Genomic DNA, 27393 nt, shown 5'->3' with positions numbered 1-27393 from the left:
TTATTTACGACTATTAATTTACATAGAAAATGTACACAAAACAGAATTCTTATCTCAAGAAAAAATTCTTAATTAGTGCATGATCTGATCGACCATTATTCGAACATAGTTTTATTACTTGTAGTAAACATGAAATTTCTTTGTCAAATAAAATAAAATAAAATAAAATAAAGTAAAAACATTCTTCTCTATTAAGTAATCCCCATGCATGCGAGTATCATGTCCCTTGCCATTAGTTCGTAATTTCCTTTATTTCGTGCTCTTTTGAGCAAAAAGCAATGAACAAATAGTTTAATCAATATTACTCTTTCAATTAAGGAAAAAGTGACGCGATAAATCCCAAGATTGTGGTGTCATCTTCTTATATTTACGCCAACAAATTGAATACGGGGTAATACAAATAAATGTGTAGCAATTTTTCAATGTGTCTAAAGCCTAACCTAATTACTAAAGTTTACAATCTGGATCAGAAATAAGGCTAGTTAACCAAACTGAATCGGATATTATAGGCTGATCATCTTCATTCCTATGCCATGTCCATTGAGCATGAGTTGAGTTAACAACTTGTAATTGTCCATGCCCAAAACTTGCTTCTCTGAAAAGGGAGATGTCTGGCTTTGGATCGGTATACCTGTGGAAATATTCATTTTTAGTTAAATACAATCAATTGGAAAAGACAACCTAAGCAACACCTATATACTGTACTTGTATATAATACTTATGTATTGTACATGTAACATTTATGTGTTACTTAGACCACTAAGTTGTGCCTTAACTGCCTTTTATAGGCCGCGGAAGTGTACTATACAGATTGCACTCTTTAATCTAGAATAGTAAGCTTGAACAAAACACCTTGTATATGTCTTAGATAATTAGTTCAATAGGGTTCATGATATAGTTTCTAGCTTGTCATTTGACAAGGACCAAAAATACTCTTGGCTAACCGTCATTTGTTTCCAAAACATGAATTTTGTCATACATACATGATTAACTTTCTATCTTCTTCAAGCATACCACTGCAAGTTTAAATAGGTAATAAGAAGCATATAAACATAAATTAAGATATGATTAGGAACATACTTTGTGGCAAGGCCTTCGCGATTGCCTCCATCCCCTATAGTGATGTACACCAGACCACACTTGTTTGCTGTTCCGTTGTAAACACGAGTCTGTTTTCAATTGAAGTGCAACCATCGTTAAAGATGAACAAAGAACATATTATACCAACGTATGAAGTATGATAGTGATTAATTAAGCATGTTAATTTTCAATTATTTCAAGCTCTATATAACCTAAATGTGTCCTAATAATCAAGTCTAAAGCTTTGTAGGTCGATAAAACTAAGATTTTTGGACGTGTATAAAGTACAATACTAGTTCTATGTCAAACAATGTCGTGTTTTTAAGTAAAAATATAATGTAAAGTAAGAGAAAAATTGACTTACAAAGCGCTCATAAGCGTGTACATGGCCAGCGAAAGCAACATCAACCCTTGCATCGTAAAGTAATTGCTCCATGGCCTGTTTCATAGCCACTGATTCGTACTCACCCGAGTGAGCCTCATTGGTGTTGTACCAAGGTGCATGAAATAACACCACAACCCACGGTGTCTTCTTCCTATCAATCTTCTTCAAGTCACCCTCGAGCCATGTATACTGGCTCGAGCCTTGATCAAAGTCGGTATAGGACCCAAGCATGATGACATGAACCTCACTTGCAACATCAAAGGAATAGTAAAGGTTTGAAGTAGAGCCACTCTCCTCGAAAGGCATGTGCCATCGAGCATTGTAGGCAGTGAAGGGAGTTTTATGGACTACCGGCATCTTTTCAACCTCGTGGTTTCCTTGGGTCACCATCCAAGGCCTTTGGCTAGCCAAGGGTTCCACGAGGCGGCCAAATGAGTCCCAATAAGGTTGCCAAAAGTCTGCATAAGATAAGTCTCCTGGTAGTAAGAGCATGTCACATTTAGCTTGTGATATGTGTTGTAGTGTTGATTCTGTCCAACCCGTTTGCCCAAAATCACCTATATACGTCAATTGTTACAAATTTTGATTAGATTTCATTGTTTCTTGGGTAAAATTAAAAAATACCTGTACATAAATAAACTTAATTGAACTTTCAAATTTTTTGAGATGACTGAGTAGAGATTGGATGTAACATGTTAGTGTAGCCTGTAACGAGAATATTGTACGTGTCCAAATGTTCAATTGTATAATTTTATCGTGTATGTGACTTAAATTTATGTGTGGTATGTAACAGCTGCATGTTCAAAGGCATGTTTTAATAATGTGATAAGAATAATGTACCTATAACAACAAAATTGACGGGCAATTGAGCAGGGGCAGTCTTAAAACTGAACTCGCGAGAAGCATCTTCACTACAGCGGTAGTAGTAGACCGTATTAGGCTCTAGAGGTCCGACGACTGCCTCGTGGATTTGGCCGGACTTGTATAGAAGATACTTGTAGGTTGAAGCACTTCCATCAACAGAAACATTATATGCACCAGATGAGAGACCATAGTCTACTTTAGAAGAAGCTGAATCACGAGTGATCCATGTTATTCTCATTTGGTCTGTTCCTACCTTGGAGATATGTACCTATAACAATTAACACCAATACAACAAAACAACATATGCCAATTACGGTTCCATTAGATCCAAGGATTTTTGTTATGTATTTAGTATTTACAATAAGACGTTCGTTAGCAAGATCCTTACAACAATTCAGAAATTTATGATGCCACAAAACAATTACAATTAAAAAAAAAACACCAATGTCACAAATTAAGGATATTAGGTAGAGGCTTTTTTTTTTTTTTTTTTTTTTTCCTTTCTTTCTTTTTTTCTTTTTCAAGAGTGCAAAAATTTATTTATAGCCACACGGTAATTTTTAATTGAAAACTTAATTCCACATTTGGTATTAGGTTAGGAATGCATGACAAAAAATCACGCGCAAAGCATTTTCTTCTTTTAGCTTCTTATAAACGTAAAATTCCAGTCCTAACAAAAATTTCTAGCATACTTCATATATAGGGGTGTAATTAATGCGGGATACACTTATGATTATAAGTTTATAACATTTTTAGTAATATTTGATTTCTTGTCACTAATTGTAAGTCTAATTTTCAAAAATGTGGTCGTACATTTTGAGCAATATCACACGTATCAATTAACTAAGCTAATTATTGACTAATGCGATCAAAATCCAAATCCCTATATATAATTGAATTCTATGAAATTGACACACATAAGTAGGGCCTGTTCTGATTGACTGAAGTGAGCTGAAATGAACTTATTGGAGCTGAACTGAACTGAACTGAATATTTTATAAGAGAAGGAAATTAAGATAGGAACTGAACTAAGCTGAACTTATTGGAGCTGAACTGAAGTGAAAATAAGATGAAGAGAACAGGCCCGTAGTCACTTTAAACATATTTTACGCGCAATTTCACAATATCTATTTTTTATTATGCAGTGGAGTACGTACACCTAGACACTAACCATAATTGTAAATTTAAACCATGAAATCCACCTGGTTGTTGACTAGCTTTGCCGTGAGTTGTAACTTTCGTGCGACACTCCAAATGTGCAATAAAGGATCTAGCAGACTATGCCAGCAGAAGTGTGTAATAATTCAAGGACACGTATTCGTTAGTTTGTTTATCCAATCTAAAACAACAGAGAATAGTGCATGTATTTGCCTCAAATTTTGCGTTTCACATTAACTCTGATTCCAGGTTTTATACTCCTAATTAGGACTTACATGAATTAGATTTCTTCATACATGCTCCCATTTAGACTTTGATTATAGGATTTACTTGAATTGTACGCTTTTGTGTACAGTTTTTATTACCAAAACCTCACCCTAATCGATTATTTTAAAGCTCAGGGGTACTAATTTGAAATATTCAAAAACTCTATAACACAATTAGAAATTAAATTAAATTTTATGAATCACAAATTATATTTTCAATACTATTCCAATTTAATAATGGAGTGGAAGAATAAGAATAGAAAGGAGATTGATTTCACCAATATTTACATAAAGTTGAATATATTACATATTAATTATTTTCTAAAAAAAGCACAATTATTTTTGTTGTTATATGAAGTACAATATACACCAAAATATCTCAAAATTTTGTTTTATATATTGGCTTATATCACCAGTTGATTACTTGACCATTTTTATCAACCAAACATTTACTTTAGAGGCTTTTACAGAATAAAGTATGAGAAATTCAATTCAGTTTACCACCATTTAAGTTTAATTCTGTGTTCTTAAGTACATTATCATACATGTTTTCATATTTATGTAGATTGTAAAAGTACACACTTAACAACATTACGTAAGGAAATTCAAACTTTTTATTGTATAATAACTCCATTTGCTAATATACACCATCCTAAATGTTAAACACACAATCAATTAAAAATATGTCAATGTATTCGTCAAAACATGTAAGATGGAGGAAAAAAGAATAGGGGCCGAGGTGCGGTGTATACCTGCTGAGGAGTGGTGGAGCCATAAGAATCGTCCGACGGTATCGAAAGTGCTTCTCGTGGTGGTGGACGGGTGTACGCTGTCACTTCACCGGAAAATGCAGCCCAAATGACGGCTAAGAATAGTACTAATAATACACTAGCATTTGCCATTAATTAAGATTATTATTAAAGAAATTATCTCACAATCTCTTAACAATAATGTAAGAAATAAAATGGGAATGTGATTTGGTTGATTTATGATGAAATATAGTATGTATTTATAGACGAAGTATGTGAGAGGAGATGTATGTGTAGTGTGGCTTTGGTTATGTAGGGTGCAATAAATATTTGTTACGTCGACAACCGTTTAATTGTAAGTACTACAGTCTTGCCATGCTCTCGCAACTTCCTGCCGTAGCCAAACTCTATGCGGGCTCCACTTCTTGTTGTGTTTCATACGCGGAGGAAAGTGTCTTTTACATACGTACCTAGCTAGATATTTTATGAATATTCAAATTGAACCTGCGTTATATTTATCTGATTTTTATATGCAGAAGAAATTGGTTATTTAAATGCAGACAATTTGGACACCTTTACAAAACTAGAAAATAATTTGTTTGTATGCTAACCATAGAATATCATTTTTGAAGATCTCTAATTTATATATAGCATGTAGGTAAAACAAATAAAACAAAAGGTTCGATACTATGTAGAATTCAACAAAAATAGAATTTTTTTTTAAAATTTTTTATCTAAAGACAAAAATAATGAGTAAAAGCAATCATACTTGGGAATAATGGATAAGATTACGAGATAATTTCTTTATATACAGGAAAGAATTGTGGTCTTATTATTATGGTAAAAAAAAACACTTATTCTTCTAAAATCATCAAGATTTTATTACATGAAAAAAGGCAAGAGATTGTATACAATAATACAGCAGGATGAAGATGGAAATGATTTCCAAATCACATAAAAGTCTAATTTTATGGAGGTAAGACATTGACAGATTGTATGTATACAACTAGTGAACTAGGATGACTATAAGTCTATAATCATGATTTCCAAATCACATAAAAGTCTAATTTTATGGAGGGAATTGAGAGATTGCATACAATAAATACAATAGGATGAATATGATCATGATTTAATTTCCAAGTCACATAAATGTCTAATTATGGACAACAATTATTCAATTAATTCAATTGTTTATAGTTATAAAGATAAGGCTAAGATATGATATTGAATCTTGTTTGGTTTAATTTCTCCATTTCCCTACGCAAATTTCTCAATATAAATATTTTTTAAGTTGTTCTTCCATATGAGTTTTGGGGGTGGGGGTTTTAAATTTTTATTCCTTCCATTTCATAATAATGTTAGTCTCATTTAAAATCTTTTGACTATTAAAAATAAGGAAAAAGATATATGCAACCCTAAGGACTGCATATAAGAAGCTAAAAATGAAAAGAAAAGACAATAAATAAATATATATTTATTACACCAATTTACTCGTGAATTATCGATAAATTCTCAACTTAATACTAAAAAGAAAGTATATGAAATGCTTATATGCAGCCCGCCCCGATCTCACTCACTTCTTAGAAAGCAGGCATATAGCATTACCCTAAAAATTAAATGAATTCTTCTAAATTTTTCTTTCTATATATATAAAAACAGACATTATATAGTCATAGGTGATATAGTTTTATTATCATCTTCATGATTCTTCACCAAAAAAAAAAAAAAAAAAAAAAAAAAAAAAAAAAAAAAAATTCATCTTCATGAGTAAATAATTAATATTTAATTTTTAAAATCTTTTCTAGTGTGATATTAAAGACACGAAGTATATATTTACAATCAAAATTTTGCATCGATATACGTAAATTAGACAAACATTATAAAACGGAGAGAGTATTATTCACATGTTCTATTAATGAGATATTTGCCTAATAGATATGACACGAGGTTTGTGTACGATAAGTCACAAATTTAAATGCTTAGTTCTCATTTGTAATAATCATGTATATATTGAGCTTGTGCCTCATTCAAAAAAAAAAAAAAAAAAAAAGATGTATGCATATAAGAAGCTAAAAATAGAAAAAAATTGACAATAAATAAACATTTATTACACCGATTTACTCGTGAATTATTGATAAGTTTCCAACTTAATGTTAAAAAAGAAGTATATTAAATGCTTATATATAACCCTACTAATCCCAAAAATCCACTTGAAGTTATAATTACTACAAACTTTTGCATCTACTGTTATCATTTGAATGCAATACACTTGAAGAATTTCAGTCGTTGGATCCAGTATCCTCGTTTCCGACAGGGAAGATGGCATCATCTCAGCCGTTGAATGTTCAAATTTGTTCATTAACTATCAACTTACATTAAAAATGATCTAAGTTGACTTTTTTAAGACTAGTTATTGATAATATTTTAGGACTAATGTAAGAATATCCTTTCCTTATCCCTTATATATATTCCGTTTGAAATTATTTTGTATAAGCAATCACAGACAATTACATCAAGAGATACATGGACAAGGCTAAATTTATGCTAGTATATACGAATGGCATATTCCATTTTTCACAATTATGTTGATTTTATTATAATGACGTTGCAAAAATACTTCCTATTACTGAAAAACAAACAATGACAAACAAATTCCATATTTTACTAGTTTACTACTTTACATGGAACATTTGCTTTAAAAAAAATACTCCGTAAATAACAAAATAAATCTCGTTTGAAGAACATTGTCAATCGGTTCGAACTTAAGCATGTCGGCATGCTATAGCTAGGATTCATGTGGTAGAGATACAACGATCTTGGTGAAGTCACCTATCACCAGGAAATAATTCAAGCTTTTTCTACCACAATCAGACAATCGTTCTAAATTCTAATTATGTAATGATAACATACAAGAATCATTAAATTATTTAAAAATTTTCATGAAAAATTTGTCAGAAAGATACCTTATACTTATATATTCATTTTCATATTTATTTTATTTTATTTTATTTTATTTTATTTATTTATTTATTTATTTGCGTAGAATGACCTTATACGTTTAAAGTGATGAAAAAAGTCATATAAGTCACTTTTGTTATAAGGAGGGACCTTGACGTCGAAATGTGGTCGTTAACTTTACTTTTTCGGTGTTGACCATCATGAAATGCACGTGATGTTTAAAAAGTGATCTATAAAGACCTTTTTTCACCATTTTGAACATATAAGATCCTTGTTCACCAAAACATATTGAATATATAAATACTTTTTAGACAATTTTTCCAATTCTTATATACATTCAGCCATTTAGAAGCAAGTTGCAAAGTGCATTTAAAGTTACACGGTATTTTTTTTGTTCATTGATGATTAAATAAGCAATAATCATTAAAATGAGATTATTCACTGACGAGAATTTTAAAATCACTCCCTTCGTTTGGTTCTTTTTTTTTTTTTTTTTTCTTTTTTTCTTTTTTTGGTTGTAATTTTTATTTCTTTCTTTCTTTTTTTTTTTTAAAGTTTTTTTTTTAAAAAAAATTGAAGTACATGCCATCATTTTAATTTAACTCACTCATATTTTGTTCAATATTATTAAAATCATATTTTATCATTGGATTTTCCCTCATTCTCTCTTATTGTATATCTATATTAATTTTATTTTTTACACTCACCTATCTTTTAATTTTACATTTCGTACTATGTATTATTTCACCTTAAAAAAAGGGACAAAATTATTATATCATTAAAGAACGCGTTACAAGTATTTAAAATATATTAAAAATAAGAGAAGTGTTAAAGATGAGGTAGCTTTGCGCTCCTCTTTCATGTTTCTGTCTTTTCAAAATAGGTGAGACATATTATTGTATTTGGGAAATGATTTTGACACACCCTTAATTGATTTTGGCACACCCTATGTGAGATCACAATTTTCTATGCTCTTCTCACATAAGGGTGTGCCAAAATCAATTAAGGGTGTGCCAAAATCAATTTTTATTGTATTTATGTAAATATTTGCTACATTTAGTACTGAAATTAATTAGTGTGATAAATTTATCATGTACGTGTTACGGTCCTTAAGGATTACTTGTATTTGATCATACAAGCTAGCTTACGCCAATTTTAATTTTGGTACAATGTATGCATGTATATACTTCCTTTTCATAATTTAATTAAGCAATTAAAGCTTAGAAAGCTTCTGCTAGCTACTTGAAGAATAAATTGAAAACTTGCACAAGAAAATATAGAAGCTAGATGCTTAGGTACCTCGATCTATACATAGTTATGAATAAGATGGTCCATTTCAACTGTCTTTGAATAATATTTTCTGTTAAATATGTTGATTAATAACATGTCATTTTCATAGAATGATTAGACTTGCTTCACGTCATTAGAATCCCACCATAATAAAACTCAACAACATAAATATATGTAAATTTTACACATACCTTCAAATCAACCAACATAAACCCATTTTTGCCACAAAGAATGGCGACACCAAAGACTTGGTGCACAAATTTACTCCTTTCCCTCCTCCTCAACTCCTTTGTTTTCTCTTCCTTCACCCCTCGACCACTCGCTGCATCGTCTTCCGATGAATTTGTCCGGCCACCAGCTCGGAACATTGTCCTTACTCCCCACAAGCGTTCCGCTTCAGATCCCCAACAGGTTTATCATCTATCTCTTTCGAATTTAAATATAAGATGGGCTTAGGCCAACCCGTATAGTCAATTTGAAAGTTGAAACTATTATAAGTCTTTGACTCGATTCTATAGTCTTGTGACATGATTTATTCGACCCTATTATATTCCTCAAGCCATAATAGTCTAGGCTAACATTTTAACTGTCACCCATGACCAACTTTACCATTTATCTTAAACTAATAGAGTTTCAAAATGCGTGTTAGGTGCATGTGTCACTAGTTGGAAATGACCGAATGAGGGTGTCATGGATAACGGAAGGCAAAGGAATGGCACCATCAATAGTGGAATACGGAACAAAGTCAGGAGAATATGAGTCAAATGCAAAAGGAGATCACAAGACGTACCATTATTTTTTGTATAGTTCGGGAAGAATACACAATGTTGTAATAGGACCATTGAAGCCTAACACAACTTATTATTATCGATGTAGCAAAAAACAGCCCGAGTTTTCCTTCAAAACACCTCCTTCCTCTTTTCCCATCAAGTTTGTCGTTGTTGGTAAGTTATTTATTTTATTTCGTTGCTTTTTTTTCTTCCAATTCATTTTGAAATTTGGTTACGTGGGATTTAAGTGTGCCATTCATTTTATTTTATTTTCTTCCAATATGTGGCTTACATGCAGTCCAAAATGATGGTTATTATTCCTTTTTAAAAAATATAAAAAATAAAAAAGTTGCTCCCTTTATATTTTATTCTATGTGTATGTAGCTCATTATCAAGAGGTAATACTCAATTATTCATGCTTTTTTTTTTTTGTGAGAAAAAATTTATTCATGCATCCATCATGTCATTAAAATAAGAAATTACTTTTGAAAAACAAAAATAATCATATCATATAACTAATATATAACTTTTAGCCAGGGCACGAGATATCGACACTTGGCATTCTAACTTTTCGCCAAGTGTTGCGCCACGTTGGATAGAGCACATTTAAAATTTGACATAAGATAAAAAAGTTAGTCTAGAATTCAAAAGATAAAAAAGTTAGTCTAGAATTCTATTTGGATAAAATTTTAGGATAAAATTGTTAGTTTAGAGTTTTATTTTCAATGAAATACCAATATTTTAGAAATGTTCAACACTTGCCAAAGTTTTGGATTAGAGTCAACCCAATGGGCTTTGAACATTTATTTATTTTTTGCTATTTTTTTTATTTTTTTTATTTTTATAATGTATTAAATCAAAGATTTCCACCAACATTATTATTAGTCATTACATGCTTACTAGATAGCAAATTGTCACAAAAGCACATCAATTCCTAACTAATTTTGTACCAATTATATATTTTAATATTTGACATATAGATTAAAAATTGATTTTAAAATTCAATAAACAACCCGGGCATCGCAAGGGGCACAAAACTAGTAACTAATATATAAAACTAAACTTTTAGCCAGGTCACGAGACAGCGACACTTGGCGTTCGAACTTTTCGCCAAGTGTCGTGCCATGTTGGATAGATTTAAATAGATTTCAAAAGATAAAAAAGTTAATTTTAGAATTATATTTCGATGGAATTTTAGGATAAAATTGTTAGTTTAGAGTTTTATTTTCTATAAAAAACCAATGTTTCAGATGTACAAATTGAATTATAGTTTTATTCAAAAAAAAATATATTAAATTATAATTCTCAAAAATTATCATATAAATTTATTTTTTATATCATAATATTTTTTAGAGCGAAGGAATTAGTTCAAAGCGTAAAACATCCATTTATAATATATATTAATCGGTTAAAATAATATACTTCACAATCTAATAGAATTTTATTACTATGTAGACCTGTCAATTAGGGACGGGTCATGAGCAATCTCGGATTGGTTCACTTCAGATTACGAGTCAAGAAATGTTCAACACTTGCCCAAAGTTTTGTTTTCGGGTCAACCCAACGGGTTTTGAACATTTATTTTATTTAATTTATTTTTTTCAAGTTTTTTATTTTTCTAATGTATTAATTCGAACATTTCCACCAACATTATTATTAGTCATTACATGCCTGCTAGATAGCAAATCGTCACAAAATCACATTAATTCCTAACTAATTTTATATCAATAATATATATTAAAATTTGACATATAGATTAAAAATTTATCTTAAAATATAATAAACAACCCGGGCATCGCACGGGGCACAAAACTAGTAATAATTAAAGATATATTTATAAGACCCTCATATTTTAAAAACCATGAAATCCAAGTTTAACTACGGATTATATATATGTAATAATATATGAGTTGTGTCAGTAAATTCCCCAGATAAACAATACTTGTTTATCTGGGGGTATAATCGTCTTTTCAAGTACCAGTAAAGGAGTACACACATCTTTTCATGTACTAGTTGAGGGGTACATGCGTAATTTCCTCACCAAACAGTAAATGAAAGTTGCAAACAGTAATTAAACAGCTCACCAAAAGTGCTGAATAAATGACTATGCTTTTTCAATATATTTACAGAAATGCCACCAAATTAACAAAACTTGTATTTGCCGATAATATATACGAAATAATTTATATTTTTTTTAACTTGTATATCTTCAGCAAAATTTAGTTAAATATTTGATCATAATGGATGCCGGATGGGATTTTCTTATTGAAGATAGTAACATGGATTTGATTAATTATATTATATATTAATGAGCTCAATGGTCCAACAATATTATGCTTAATAGGTAAATTATATTACATTCATGCATTGATGCATACTCTTTAAAGTGTGATTGAATAGAATTAAATAATGCACTTTATGAGTGTGAGATTTAAATTAAGAAGACTAATCTCAATCCTTCTACCTACCTTAGCTTCATTAGTAATAAGTTTAGTTACAATTTAAATTACTTTAAATCGTAATCATTGTAAAATTTAGCCACTAATAATGTACTGAAAAGGTATAAACACATAATATAAGTATATATTTGAATAAATTTTGTGGGTTTTCATCGAGTTTAGACATCTCCAATGGAGAGACTCAAGTTTTAGTATTGAAATACAAAATGAGTAATTTTTTACCTCCAATGGTGATACCATATCCACTTCTCAATTTAGCAATTCATGTGAAGTTTAATTTCCCAACGGTGAAACTCACTTAAAATATACAAATGTCACTTTCAATTCATGGCCCACCAAATTCATTTCTTTTTTAATATCAAATACTATAAGATTAATAAAGAAAAAAAAATGTAAAACTTAAATAAATTACAATATATATTTGAATATTGACAAGGGCCCTACACTTTTTGTCAAATGAGACTCAAGTTGAGGGAAAATGATTTTGCCACACCCTTAATTGATTTTGATACACCCCTATGTGAGACCACAGTTTTCTATGCTCTTCTCACATAGGGGTATGCCAAAATCAATTAAGGATGTGCCAAAATCATTTCCCTCAAGGGTGTGCCAAAATTAATTTCTAAAGTTGAATATCTAAACTTTGCAACTTTCTTTTAAGTTTAGATACCAACTTATTGGTATACATTATAAAAAATACTCTCTCTATTCTAACAATACTCACTTGAGTCTCACCATTAAAGAGGGTCTTAGAATGGACACCCTAGTACCCTACTTGCAAATGGTGACATAAAAAAATGAAAGTGAGTTAAGGCGTCTATTAGTACTTTAGTAGTACTTGGGTTTCACTTTACGGCATAACTTCCTATCCCATTTAACAAATTGGGCTTGGCGTTTTGTTTTCTAATGTTTGGCAATATGAACAATATTTTGCTTAAAGTGGGTTTCTGTTTGGCCTTTCTTTCTGGTTGTCAAAGTACCATTTGATCCACCAATTTCCATTTTAAGCTTTAAGCATAAATCTTGTTGTCGTCAACCCCCCAAAAATAGAAGTTTAAAAAAACAGAATTTTTGTCTAAACGGCACGCTATAGTTTAGTCAAAAAATTTGTGCTATCTAAACTCCAAATCTTCTGGTTTACTACTTACGTAACGTACATGTTTTAGATGATTAGATGCATGCCTTTATGTGAAATTTAGTAGAGTTTGATACTCCATGTTAGATGGTTTGTTAGTTATGGTAAAGTGATGCTTTCATGTCATCTCATTTATCATGATCCATTTCAATCTTTTGAAATTATGGTTTTACAAGCTATCGATATATGGAGTAATTTGAAACAGACACTACAACTTTTTGACTCAACATTTATTATTTAATATTCTAACTTCTTGTATACCTTTTCTTACAAAAAAAATATATAGGGGATCTTGGTCAAACTGAGTGGACAAAATCGACATTGGAACATATTGGCCAATATGACTATGATGTGTTTCTACTACCGGGTGACCTCTCATATGCCGATACCCAACAACCACTTTGGGACACCTTCGGACGTTTAATTGAGCCTTACGCGAGCCAACGACCAATGATGGTAACCGAGGGAAACCATGAGGTTGAGTTCATCCCCTTAGTGGCCGACTCATTTAGGGCATACAACGCAAGATGGCGTATGCCCTACGAGGAGAGTGGCTCCTCCTCGAACCTTTACTACTCGTTTGATGTAGCTGGAGCTCACATCATAATGCTTGGGTCATACACGGACTATGATGCTAACTCAGCCCAATACGCGTGGCTACAAATCGACTTGGCTAAAATTGATAGGGGTAAGACACCATGGGTCATAGTGTTGCTTCATGCACCATGGTACAACTCAAATACTGCTCATAAAGGCGAAGGAGAGGAGATGAGGCAAGCTATGGAGGAGTTGTTGTATAAAGTTAGAGTTGATGTGGTCTTTTCGGGTCATGTCCATGCCTATGAACGTTTTGTAAGTCGTCAATTCATATATCTTTCTTCATTAAGTTTTAGCACTCAATTATATTGATCATACCTTAAGAAAACTAACCTTCTTTTAATAGATTTGTGTGTTTATTAAGCATGTTTTGATAAATAATTCGATTAATTTTCATTTATGGTTTATTGCAGACAAGAGTTTATAACAACCAGGCTGATCCGTGTGGTCCTATTTATATTACGATTGGAGATGGAGGAAATAGAGAAGGCCTTGCTTTAATGTAAGTATATTTCTTGCAACTTCACTTATATTCCTAACTAACTATAGATAATACGTTAGTATATACTGTAATGTTTGTCAATGTATAACTGTTGAAGAATAGACCCTCCAAGTATCACCACATGTAAGTGTGTTAGTTGAGACGAACACTACAAGAGGGGGGTGAATTGTAGTGAGTTCCTAGTGACTACTTTTGCTGAATTAACAGAACATAAAAAGGAACTTAGCAATGCACATAGAATTTAACGAGGAAACTTTCCAGAGCTCAAATGGAAGTAAAACCTCGACCCTCTAAGGGATTTCAAACACCAAACCACTTCACTATAATAGGGAAAACTCTCCTAGTTACAACCTATTATAATCAAACCTTTACTCACAAGTTCCAAACTGAACTTGCTACACCGTAAAACCCTATTCTACCCAACCCAAGTCCCTGACTCAGATTCACTCAGTAATCCATGAGTACTCTCTCACTCAGTTTCAACCTTGAAGCCTACAAACTGTATGCAATAATATCAAACACTCACCCGAACCAAAACAATACAAACACTTGATTTCTAATATGTGATAGGAAAGCTACACATAGAATCCGAAACTAATATGACAAAATTTAGACTTGGAAAACTTACACTTTAGAGCTCTCTTCAGATTTTTCACGCATAAACTCACAAGTTGTGTTAATTATGAATTCTACTTTATATACAAGTGGGACTCTATATGTAAAGTAGGATTTTTCAAAAGATAGAAATTGTAAAACTACCATTTTCATAAAACTCATTTTTTTTGTAAATCTTTTGCAAAGAAAATCTTTTTTGAAAACTTATCAAAGATGAATTCATGAAAAGAATAATATCTTTGTAGAACCGGATTTTATAAAATAAAATCTATAGAAAATCTTTTCTTAAATTAAAACTTATCTTTTATAAACTTTCCATTTATAAAGCTTGCCAAGCTTTGTCACGCCTCTAATAAATTCCATGCATAAACTAAACTGGCATATTTACAATAATCCTTAGAAAAATAAACTTAACATACACTTATATTCTAGCTAGATTATTTTGTCAATTGTTATAGGTTAAGGATACTTGGGATTTACACAGTCTAGGATTAAGATCCTGCTGTCCTTCATACTCCAGCTCCTTGCTGGAACTTCGCAGGCCAAGTTCTTATAGAACTTACTGTCTTCAACGCAGACCAAGTCAGACTTCTTAACTTGCTGTCAAGCTCTTGTTGGAAAGCTTCTCTTCATGTTCCTGTTAGGGAACTCAGTTAGTTCCATTAAGAAACTCTTCTTCTACTTTCTTTAACTTTCCTTGGAATCTCCTTGGAATTGAGTCTTCATAGGTAGGTTACTCTTAGAGAAATCGCATTAGTTGAAGTTTGCTTATTCTCATCATCATCAAAACTCTTAAGCTTTAACAAAGTGTCCCACATTGGTTAAAGATGAGAGAATAACCACTTTATAAGGCTAAAGGGCTATTCTTCCTATTGTCATATGGTTTTGTGATGGAACGAACCTTGGACTTGTGAAATCGGATTCTCCAATATTTAAGTGCATAACTCAACATAAATTGATTCATACTATTTACATGTAGGTATGAGGATCCTGCGCCATCAATCTCGAAGTACAGAGAAGCAAGCTTCGGACATGGACGGCTAAGATTGTTGGATGGTAATAAAGCTCATTGGTCATGGCATCGGAACAAAGAATCGAATGCCTCAACCATTGCAGATGAAGTATGGCTTCAAAGCTTAAGCTCCTCCACCTCTTGCTTGCCTAATGACTCAATGACTAAACACGATGAATTTTAAAAATTTCTTTTTCTATATAACATATAGAGAAATGAATATTTAGCTTTGCATCTCAATTCATTATGTAAATGCGCAAAGGATTTTTTCTTTTTTTTTTTTTAGCCTCAGGATTTGCAATTAAAAGTGGGTGATTTGATGGAATTTGTATTTTCATTAACAACTATATTGTGTAGATATGATTTGAAATTATTAACCTCGTCATGTATTCATGTAATCAATGATTTTAGATAATTAATTTTATTTTATGGACTCAAAACTAGTATGTATAATTCTATGGGCCTTTTAGAGTTTTAGTAAGCCCTTGTCAAAAAAAAAAAAAAAAAAAAAAAAAAGTTTTAGTAAGCCAAGGAATGTGATGGATCTGGTCCAGAATAATTATCCTTCCACAGTCCTCTGGATCCAGCCTTCTATTCAGCCCACTTAAGTTTGTCGTCATTAGTGAACTGTGTTTTTTATAACTTTATTGATTCATGACATATCCACACTTAAGTTTATTAAGAGAAATCAATTAAACAACAATGAAGTAATGATACATTAAGAGAGATCTATACTATTGTTTATCTTGATTTCGTTTACAGAAGGGAAATACATTTAAAAATAAAATTGGTTTTTTTTTTTTTTAAACAAATATAGAAAAAAAAAAAAAAATTAGTTTTCAATTTTCAATTGTCAATTTTCTTAATAATCATGATTTCAATAAATTAGACTAATTTTTTATTCTTAACATGACATATACCAATTGTAATTTCCTCTAGTTTTTCTCTTTGGAAGGCTTTTTTGGTTCCCTTTAGGGTTTTTCTTAGGAGGGTCTTTCTAACCTCCATTGCTAGATTTTTTATGTTTTTTTGAAGGTTTTCCTTCACTCTTTTCCTTTTCTCTCTTTCTCTTTCATCTCTTTTCTTCTAATCTCAATTGTAATTTTTGTAGGGGCTTCCACCGGTTTACTGGTGGTAAGCCCCAAAAGCCTTTTTAATTGCTTTCAATAAACGGATCTCATCTTTATGATGGTGTTTATTCAATTAGGGTTATTTTCTTTGTTTGTTCGCGTGCTAAAGTTTGAAGATTTAGGGTTTCATCGTTCCTAACGTATCTAGAAGGCCATATGAGTTTTTTTTTACCCAAACAACTACACATCTGTGGATCTCAAGCCGAATTAGTGCTAACTCACAGATTGTATTACTTCGGATGAAATTTTTTATTAAGGCGATCGTTGATCGAATCTGCGATATAACTAGTTCTAAGGTGATTTGTACTTGTGTTGGAATTTTAGATTTCCTAGGAATTGTTTGTAAGTGTCGTTTGACTATCTTTCATTAATAAAATCCTTTTTCTCCTCGTCAAAAAAAAAAAAAAAAAAAAAAAAAAACACACACACACACATACCATAGGACTTAAAAAATATAAATCCAAAAAAGTCTTAAAAAATATACGCAAATTGATTATATCTTATTTTTCTTGTCAGGAATCGCACATGAATTAATTTAGTACATGCTCTGCATAACTTGTAAATTGTAATGCATAGTTTTGCCATTTGCCAATATTGAATATGAAATTGAGGGGGACAGAAGAATACATAAATGAAATTATCAGATTCGATCTAAAAATGTGTATATTATAAGAACGATACTGCCAAGATTGTAGTATACATGTGTCCAGGTTATTTTTATTTCGCTATAATTAGGCACTGCACCAAAATGACTAATTCTTGAGGGTCAGAAATATAGCACATCATATTAGTACCCAAAGTAAAATTTAAATTATTTTGTTAACATGGAGTAATATATTGTCTTGGATCTTCCATTTTGATGTAATATAGGAAGTATAAGGTATATATCACCTTTATCAACTAGTTTATTACATTTCTTCAAAAAAAAAAAAAAAAAAAAAAAAAAAAAAGTTTATTACATAGTACTCCCTCCCTTTCGCATTAGTTGCAACATTTTTTATTTTCGATCGTTTCATATTAGTTGCAACACTATTATATTTGAAAAGGACCTACTAATATTTTATAATATCTCTCTCCCATTAACTCCACTTTCACAAATATTTTATTATTTTTCTTTCCTACCAACCCCACACACACTACTTTTTATTATTATTATTTATATCTCTTATTAATAATACTTTATATTACTCGTATAAGTTTAATATATAATTATCTTAAACTATAAGCCATGCCTACTATTGCAACTAATGCGAAACGGATCGGAGGGAGTAATAATTAGGAAGATAGATTTTCATATCTTACCTCGTTTAACAAAATTAGAGTAAAATTAGATTAATCTTAGGAAACTTTGACAATTACCATCTACAATTGTTGCTGTTTTAGCAATTACCACCTACAGTTTTTTTTTTTTTTTTTTTTTTTTTGAATTTTACCACCAACTATTTTTCAAAATATCAAAACTTCCCACCTACTTGGCTCTCAACTCAAATGTGACGTCATGTAGGGCCTACTAATTACCTTTTTCCTCCCTTTCTTTCTTTCTTTCTCACTCGATTTCTCATTCCCATGTATTGTATTCCTATCAATATTGGGGAAACACTTCAATTCGTGAAATAATTAACATGAATATATAATTTAATTTGAAGTTTTTCCTCGATTTTGCTCGATTTTGAGAGGAGTACAGTATACGGGAATGAGAAACCGAGTGAGAAAGGAAGAAAGTGAGGGAAGGTAGTTAGTGGGCCCCAGATAACATTACATTTGAGTTGAGAGCCAAGTAGGTGAGAAGTTTTGATATTTTAAAAAGTAGTTGGTGGTAAAATTCAAAAAAAAAAAAAAAACTGTAGGTGGTAATTGCTAAAATGACAATAATTGTAGGTGGTAATTATCAAAAAATTCTTAATCTTATACAACTTTTAACCATGCTCATCATTAGTGGATTTTAGACTAATACAATGAATTGAAGGGGTCAAGATTTGACCCTCAAACATGCATCTAATTTAACGTAATTAAGCACTTCAACCACTATAATGTAATGTTTTATTTCATTACAATTATTAAAGAACGGAATAAATAAGATTTAAATACATTTCATTCTACAGAGAGAAATTTCAAAGAGACATTTAAGTTTGATTTTATTTGATTTGGAAATTACATTATCCTTATAAGCTAGCATATATATATATATATATATATATATATATATATATATATATATATATATATATATATATATATATATATATATATATATATATATATATAATATTGGCCAAGAGACAACTCTTGTCCTGAATACACCGGCCAAATTGTCCAATTCTCTAAGCGACTAAGCAGCTTAGTTCTATCTCTTAAAAAATTAGCAAATTTGGATAGACTTTAATTAAATGGTACCTAGAATAGTAGGAGTACAGCCATGATTGAGGGAGACAAGAATATATTTCAAAGGAAAATGTGAGTGAAACGTGCAAATCAGAATTATATTACAGGTGCTCAGTCTAAATTAATAAATAAACTAATTAATATATAAATAAATAAAAGCATATAAATATGAGCAGGAAATAGGGATGGCAATCCAGTCCGAATCCGACCCTACTCTGCCCCGATCCGAGGTAAAAAATTCGCTCCGAGTCCGAGAAAAAAGTAATCCGAGTTCGACTCCGTTAAAATAATCCGACTCCGAGTCGGAGGAAGGTCGGAGTCGGATCCTAAAAAAAATCCGAGAAAAAAATCCGACACCGACAAATGTCCGACTTTGACGGATTATCCGACTCCAACTCCAATAGATAGTGGATTTTTGTGTGGGTCATGGTGGCATTGGGTGTGGGTTGTCAAGGCCCAAATAGCCCAACATCTCAAAGTATATTAAATAATGTAAAAGAAACTCGGAGTCGGGTCGGATCGGAGTCGGAGGTCGGATATTGAAGTCGGAGTCGGAGTCGGATGTCGGAGTCGGAGTCGGATGTCGGATTTAACATCCGACTTCTTGTCGGATCGGAGTCGGATTTAGCATAATCCGCTTCGAGTCCGACCCGTTGCCATCCCTAGCAGGAAATGACAATTTGGAGTTGGTAAGAATTAAGGATGTCCAAGTTTTATACGTTAGGTATCTATGTAATAATGTACCATACTAATTGTATATATATCTATCGCGTTTTGGGTGCGGCTGTCACATCACGTGGATGTACATAAAAAAATAAAAATAAAGTAGTTCTTATAAGCTATAACATTGATCAAGTAATTCTGTAACACTGACCGAGTACACCTAAAATACAAATAAAATAATCCTCACGATGGCTAGTCACTCCGTGTGATAACTAGCCATACCATATGATGACTAGCCACATATAAAAGTTGGTGTTATATATCTATTTCCAATAGATTTTGATGTATTATTTTGAAGTTTTAAATATTTATTTAACTTTGACTGTGTATTCAATAATATGTAAAATAAATTTCATCACTTTAAGTGTTGTTGAGTTTATATCAATAATTCAAAATAAATATAGTTTATTTTGTCGTAATTTATATTCAAGTATTAATTAAACAGTGAGGCATTGACAAAAATGTTCATTTAAAGTAATGTCTCTAATTAAAATTGAAGCGAGCATAGTAAATAATCAATATGCAATTGAGACAAGCAATGAAGAAAATATGATAAGAACATTATGGATGGGTGAAATAATTTATACACACCCGGGATGGAGTAAGAATATGTGAATAGCTTTAAGTATTGTATTCCATCAAAGAGACTGATTAATTAATTTTTGTAACAATTGTTACAAAAGTAGTGTTTTTGTAAATGTTGCATAAGACTTTGAAGTAGATTATTAAGTTAATTTAACCATTGATGACTACTGATAGAGTATAAAACATATTTCTGGGCCTCAACCATCAGCTTAAACTTTTGGTTAAGTTGGTCCATTAACAATTACGTTTATAGTAATTACAAAAATGTTATAAATGCTTATATGTAACCCTTAGAGATGCATAGCCAGCAGATATAATTATCCATTTTTTATTTAAATAATAAAAATAATTGATAATGCATCTGAAAGACCTGGTACTAGTGACATTATATTTTTCAGCTATATAAACATCAATTTCAACACTTAGCTAACCATTTTAGGAAAACACGAACAAAAATAAGAAAATAAAAATGAGGAAAGTTACATTTCTTCTTATGATCTTCCTCCCTCAGTTGCTATTCCAATTGCAAGCTCTTGCCTCAGATAATGGATGTGTTGCAACAACCTCAACTTCAAGCCCCTGCAACTCTCAACCTCAACAGGTTTCGTTCTCTCTCCTCTTTCTAATTCTACATACTCCCTCTGTCTCTAATTTAAAGTTCTTCGTGTTTGGGCATGATATATTATCTTATAAAAAAATAAAAAAAAAAATAAAAAAAAAATGTTAAATTAAGTTGAACTTTCAGAAATGGAGAGAGTAATGTATACATTTATTTATCTAGCTAGCTTACTGAAATATGGATTTGACATGCATTATAATGTATATGCCTTTATTTTTCTAAATGAACTTAATTACATACTAGATTAATACGAAGTATATACATGTCTATTGCTTATATAATTATTATTTTATGATCTTATTATTCTTATATATATACGATTAATATTCACCACTGTTAGATAAATTAATCACGATCTTCACTTATTTGGTTACTACTTACTGTTCTGATGAGAACCGTTAGTAATGTGTTTATTCGTGTAAATCACAATCATGCTTACTAATTAAGATGGTTGCATTCTAAGATCAGTAGAATGAGTAGTGGCATTTTTTTTTTTTTTATAATTATTATTATTATTATTATTATTATTATTATTATTATTATTATTATTATTATTTTATTATTATGGAACTATTTTATAAACATTACTATCTATACTAATGTCATAGATGGGCAGCTCCTTTAGTTTATAATTCGTATAATAAATGGTTAAAATTATTTATATAGCCCTGCCTCTATGATAATTGAAAGATTGTTTTCAATTGACTCTTGAATCCTTGATCCAAAGCATAACGACCATATGTAGTATCATTATAATAACAAATTAATAATAAAAAGCTTAAAAGTTTGTTGAATAATCATTTTAATTTGATTTGTTCAACAATACTATAGAAAGGCAATTAGCCAACTTACATTTAAAAATAAAAAAAAAATCGTAGTACTATTTGATCGAACAAGCGATTAAGAAAATGTCTAATCAATGTTGGAGTAAGAACATACTTCGCTAAGGTTGCAAATTTTTACCATAACATTTTTAAATTGACATATTATATTGTGTGATAAGATCTAGCTTATTTTGAAACAAAGTAGCATAATGTTCAAATTTAAACATTATGCTTTTTTTTTTTTTTTTTTTTAAGTAAGATATTATTACACAATATATCAAAGTAAAAATGTTATGCTAAAAGTTAGCAATCCTACCCGTATTATAACAAGAATAAATATTGCTTAAATATTATCCTTTTCTTTTATTATACTATAAATCACAAATAAGGAAGAGAGATTTAAATCTGTAACCTATTGCACATGTCCTTAGTTTTTAGTCATTAGGCCATTATCGACGTAATTGATGTAATTATTATAGTTCATTAGAGTAATTATAGCTAGCAATAACAATCAGTCAAAGAAGTGATGAATTTTTTTGCCTACCTTACCTTGAAAGTGGACAAATTGAAAAAGCAAATTACAAGAATGATGGACAAATTGTGAGCAATTGAAAAGCCAATTTGACCGTAATTAGTGGAGTTAGATTATATCATCAAAACTAATTGTTTAATATATGAAAGTGGACAATATATACGAAGCATTATGAATGAGACTAATAAGCCAAAGGAATCTGTCGTAATAAAGGTCATAGAATTGCCAGTTGGTCATGCATTGCTGTATGAAGAGCCAACTATAAATGTCTCAATCTCTCACAATCTCATTGTCACAACCTATTACATGTATAGATTGGTTTCACATGCATATACACCTAATGAATACTCCCTCTGTCCCCAATTGTTTGCTCCACTTGCCTTTTTAAGGTGTCCCCAAAGATTGTCCCATATTACTTTTGGCATGTTTTCCTACTTATACTCTCTCTATCTCTCTTCATTGATATTTGTGTCAATCCACGTGCACCAATTTTTGTCCATAGCCTTAATAAAGTGAATTTATGGTTTGGGACAAATAATTGGGGATAGAGGAAGTAATTGATAGCTTGAATCTACTTAATTGGGATAAATTAGAATTTGATTTGAATAATAATAATTGATAATTTTGATATTAAATCTATTCTAATGTATTTAAATTGGGAAATTTCAAAATTCATCTTGAAGATTTGGTTTGAAATTTTAAATAATTAAGATCTAGAATTAAAAAAAAAAAATAGTTTAATGTCTTGGATACTTTGGATTAGTTTTCATGATTTATTTGCTAAAAGCCTAAAACTAAGGATCTGTGTACGATAGGTCACACATTCGAATCTCCCCCTCCCCCTATTTGTTATTTGTAACTCCCTTATGTCTTAGGGTCTGTTCACTTCACCTTAATTTCAGTTCAGTTCAGTTCAGTTCAACTCCAATCAGTTCAGTTCATTTCAGTTCAGTTCAGCTCCAATTAGTCCAGTTCAGTTCAGCTCCTAATTTCCTTCTCTCATGAAATACTCATTTCAGCTCAGTTCAGTTCAGTTCAACTCCAATCAGTTCAATTTAGTTCAGTTCAGCTCCAATCAGTTCAGTTCAGTACAGTTCAGTTCAGCTTAATTCAATAAATGTGAACAGACCCTATTCATTCACACCCTATAAAAATGATTGCCTTAAAGTCTTAAACATTGATGTGTATAAGAAAGCACATACATTATTACATTAATTAAATTTATTTTTTTGACAAGAAAATATTTAATAATTAAAGCACTAGAATGCAATAATTTTGATGATGAATTGAAACTAAAAGTTGGTGCTTATGTATGGATATGTAGGTACATATCTCATTGGCAGGAAATGGGTACATGAGAATATCATGGATTACAACTTACAAAATGGCAACATCTGTTGTGGAATTTGGTACCAAGTCTGGAAGCTACAACGAATATATACTTGGTGACAACTTTAGCTACCATTATTATTCTTATGTCTCCGGCAAAATTCACTACGTTACTATTGGACCTTTGACGCCTAGCACCACCTATTACTACCGTGTTGGTGGTACCGGACCCGAATACTCCTTCCGTACTGCCCCCGCTGCCTTCCCCGCTGAATTTGTCCTCGTCGGTATGTTTCAATAATTAATTAACTGAGTACTTAATTGTATTGACACAAGCATATATCAGACGAATTTATAATAACTTGCTATTATAAGGTCAAAATGACTTTAGTTATAAAGAGTGACTCCTTATTTTGTTATAAGTAACGCTGCACAAATACTTTACAAGTAATAAGATGTTAACAATGTTATTACTATATGAATAATCATTGTTCACGTACAAATAAAATTTTAGAAGAACTAACATAGCTAAACAACTTATGTACTCGTCTTTTATTTTCTTGAAATAGGTGGAGTTGGACAAACACAATGGACCAAAGCCACACTAGACCGCATTAGCCAAAGATGCTATGATGCATTGGTTGTAGCCGGAGGCCTATCATACGCCGATGGTCACCAATCACTTTGGGACTCCTTTGGTCGATTAATTGAGCCATACGCTAGCCAAAAGCCATGGATGGTCACATCTAGCAAATACGAAATTGAGGGTGTTTGCACAATTTCTAAAGGACCTCAACCCTTTAAGGCCTTTAATGCGAGGTGGCTCATGCCTTACCATGAGAGTGGTTCATCCTCTAACCTTTACTACTCCTTTGATGTCGCCGGAGCTCACTTCATCATGCTTGGTTCGTATGCTGACTTTGATGCTAGCTCGGCTCAATACGAGTGGCTTAAGGCCGACTTGATTAACATCGATAGGGCTAAGACTCCTTGGGTCATCGTCGTGGTTAACACACCATGGTACACTTCTAACGTCGCCTACAAGGGTGAAGGCGAGTCCATGAGGAAAGCCATGGAAAGTCTTCTCTACACTTTTAGAGTTGATGTGGTTTTTGCCTCTCGTGTCAATGCTTATGAACGATTTGTAAGTAACCCTAATCTACATTATTATTTATCTACTTTTTTTTTCACACTAACTCTAACAATTTCTTAAACATTTATATTCAATTAATCATATGCATATGCTATGATAATAATATTGTTGCATGTTTTGACAACAGGCTAGAGTTTATGACAACAAGCCCGATGCTTGTGCGCCCGTCTACATCACCCTTGGAGATGCTGGCTTCAAACCAAACTTCGAGTATGTACAACTTTCGGGGAAATGGTTTTGGCACACCAAAATTAATTTTGGCACACCCCTATGTGAGAGCACAATTATCTATGCTCTTCTCACATAGGGGTGAGCCAAAATCAATTACTAGTGTGCTAAAATCACTTTCCCAAGTTTCGTAATTCTTCATTTAGTATTAACTTATATATTATGATGATCTAGAGGCATATTACATGCATATGTCATTCTAGTTACAGATAACTAATATAAGTTCTAATGAGTTAAGATAGATTCAGATAAGATAAGATTATATAATTTTAGAAAAGTTATAACCAGGCGAATTGAACATACCCTTAAATGTTTAATTTATTGCTAAGTTTCTAAATCCAACACTACACACATTGTAGGTTTGAGCAATCCGCTCCATCAACCTCATTGCATAGAGAGCTAACATTCGGGCACGGGCGATTGAGAATATACGACAGCAAGAAGGCTCACTTCGCATGGTACCGAACCGAAGATGACTCTGATTATGGCAACCCTAGTGATGAAGTTTGGCTTAAAAGTTTAATGTCATCAGACAATTGCGTGGACAATTGTGCATGCAAAAAGTTCTCATGCGTCAAAACCCACCAAGATGAACTTTGATTGAGTTTTGAAGATGAAATTGTTGTCTTTGGAATGTTTTGTGTAAAAGTTTTTTGATTGATTTCATCACCCTTTTGTTTTAGCTTTGCCAATGGCATCTTTTGTAATGGATTTGGAGAGTTTTGGACTTTGTGTCCCTCAATCTGTTAACAAAGACATGAAGAAAGCAATGTAATAAGATTGGGTTTTTGTTAACAAATATGGTTGCGCTTTCGTTTCATTTATGAGCTCATCGTGTTATACGAAGAAATAATATAATCTTTTATTCTACGTTTATATCATTTTCTTTTATCATTTTTGTTATTCAATTAGCTAGATTTGTTTTATCTATGAAGAATTGATATAATGTACAAATTACAAGATATTTTTCATTCATCTAAAATATTTGTTGAATTATCAAAAGATTAATCACTAGATAAAATTCTATAACAATTTTAAAAGATTGAAATTTGTGTTATTTTTGCTCGGTACTTGTAAAAATGTAATAACCATACACTTGAAAATAGAGGTGTTAAAACCAAACCGATCCGAAAAAAAATTATCCGTTTTGAACTGTAACCGATCCTATTTGACCCAAGAAATCCAGGACCCAAATTCGATCTGTAACCGACCTGAACTTAATCCGAATCCGAATTTAACCCGATCTGTACTTAACCCGTCACCGATTTGACCCAACTTGAACTCAACCCGAACCCGATATGATCCGACTTGAACTTAACTCGAACCGATTTGACCCGACTTGAACTCAACTCGAACCGATTTGACCCGACAAATAACCGATTTAATCCGATCTATTCTAACCCGAACTGATATTAACCCGACTCAATTACAAACCAATCCGATTCTAACCCAGTCCAATTTTAACCCGGCCATAATTTTAAACCTAACCTATTATTTACCTTATTTATTCAAGTTCTTATACTACTATATATTTACAAATTTACTAATTATTAATAAGTTAGAAAGTCTGAAACTCGGACAAATATCTCATAAAAATTGATGAATTAGTAATAAAGCAAACTAATAGCTAGTACTCATAGCCTCATGAGATTAAACAATTGAAGAGTAGTGCCTTAAAAAGAAGACATTTTTTTAGAATATCACCATATGTAACTATAATCTAGCAATCTATCAGTTTATCACTAGCTCATTACTAATCGTCTCACTTATGTACGTAGGTATGATAAGTTATCAATAATTATTCAATTTAAATTTGGCTCCAAGATAACTATTACACAAGAATTGATTGAATGATAAAACTAATTCTTCGCATTTTGTAATAATTAACCACACAATATGAGAAATGACACATGAATGCCTTGATATCACCCAATAATAAAGTAAAATTCAATAATTACTCTAATTCAAAAATGACCTTATTTGGATATTGAATTAGGTCAACTCGACCAAAATCTAGACAAACACGGAAAGGATTTGAATCAGAATTG

At 31.4% G+C, this 27393-nt stretch overlaps 3 protein-coding genes across 3 annotated transcripts; 2 read left to right on the top strand and 1 right to left on the bottom strand.

Annotated features, from left to right (window-relative positions):
• Positions 1 to 337: 337 nt before the first annotated feature.
• On the bottom strand, positions 338 to 4679 carry LOC145572526 (putative purple acid phosphatase 20). Its single transcript, XM_081631497.1, has 5 exons — positions 4506 to 4679; positions 2306 to 2597; positions 1445 to 2022; positions 1081 to 1169; positions 338 to 631 (listed from the first exon to the last, which is right to left on the bottom strand). Exons 1-5 carry the CDS (start codon positions 4653 to 4655, stop codon positions 448 to 450), a joined length of 1293 nt encoding a protein of 430 aa, XP_081487623.1. The 5' UTR covers positions 4656 to 4679; the 3' UTR covers positions 338 to 447.
• A 4283-nt stretch (positions 4680 to 8962) lies between these two features.
• LOC145572525 (purple acid phosphatase 22-like) lies at positions 8963 to 16321 on the top strand. Its single transcript, XM_081631496.1, has 5 exons — positions 8963 to 9161; positions 9400 to 9694; positions 13401 to 13966; positions 14125 to 14213; positions 15808 to 16321. Exons 1-5 carry the CDS (start codon positions 8982 to 8984, stop codon positions 16022 to 16024), a joined length of 1347 nt encoding a protein of 448 aa, XP_081487622.1. The 5' UTR covers positions 8963 to 8981; the 3' UTR covers positions 16025 to 16321.
• Positions 16322 to 21082: 4761 nt separating this feature from the next.
• LOC145572524 (purple acid phosphatase 22-like) lies at positions 21083 to 26140 on the top strand. Its single transcript, XM_081631495.1, has 5 exons — positions 21083 to 21261; positions 23960 to 24251; positions 24534 to 25108; positions 25245 to 25327; positions 25705 to 26140. The coding sequence occupies exons 1-5, from the start codon at positions 21130 to 21132 to the stop codon at positions 25943 to 25945; spliced, it is 1323 nt and encodes a 440-aa protein (XP_081487621.1). The 5' UTR covers positions 21083 to 21129; the 3' UTR covers positions 25946 to 26140.
• Positions 26141 to 27393: the final 1253 nt, after the last annotated feature.

The sequence above is a fragment of the Chenopodium album genome, chromosome 12, assembly GCF_948465745.1.
Source record: "Chenopodium album chromosome 12, dcCheAlbu1.1, whole genome shotgun sequence".
Classification (NCBI taxonomy): domain Eukaryota; kingdom Viridiplantae; phylum Streptophyta; class Magnoliopsida; order Caryophyllales; family Amaranthaceae; genus Chenopodium; species Chenopodium album.
Note: the sequence above shows the minus strand (reverse complement) of the source record. Positions and strands in the feature narration are given on the sequence as shown.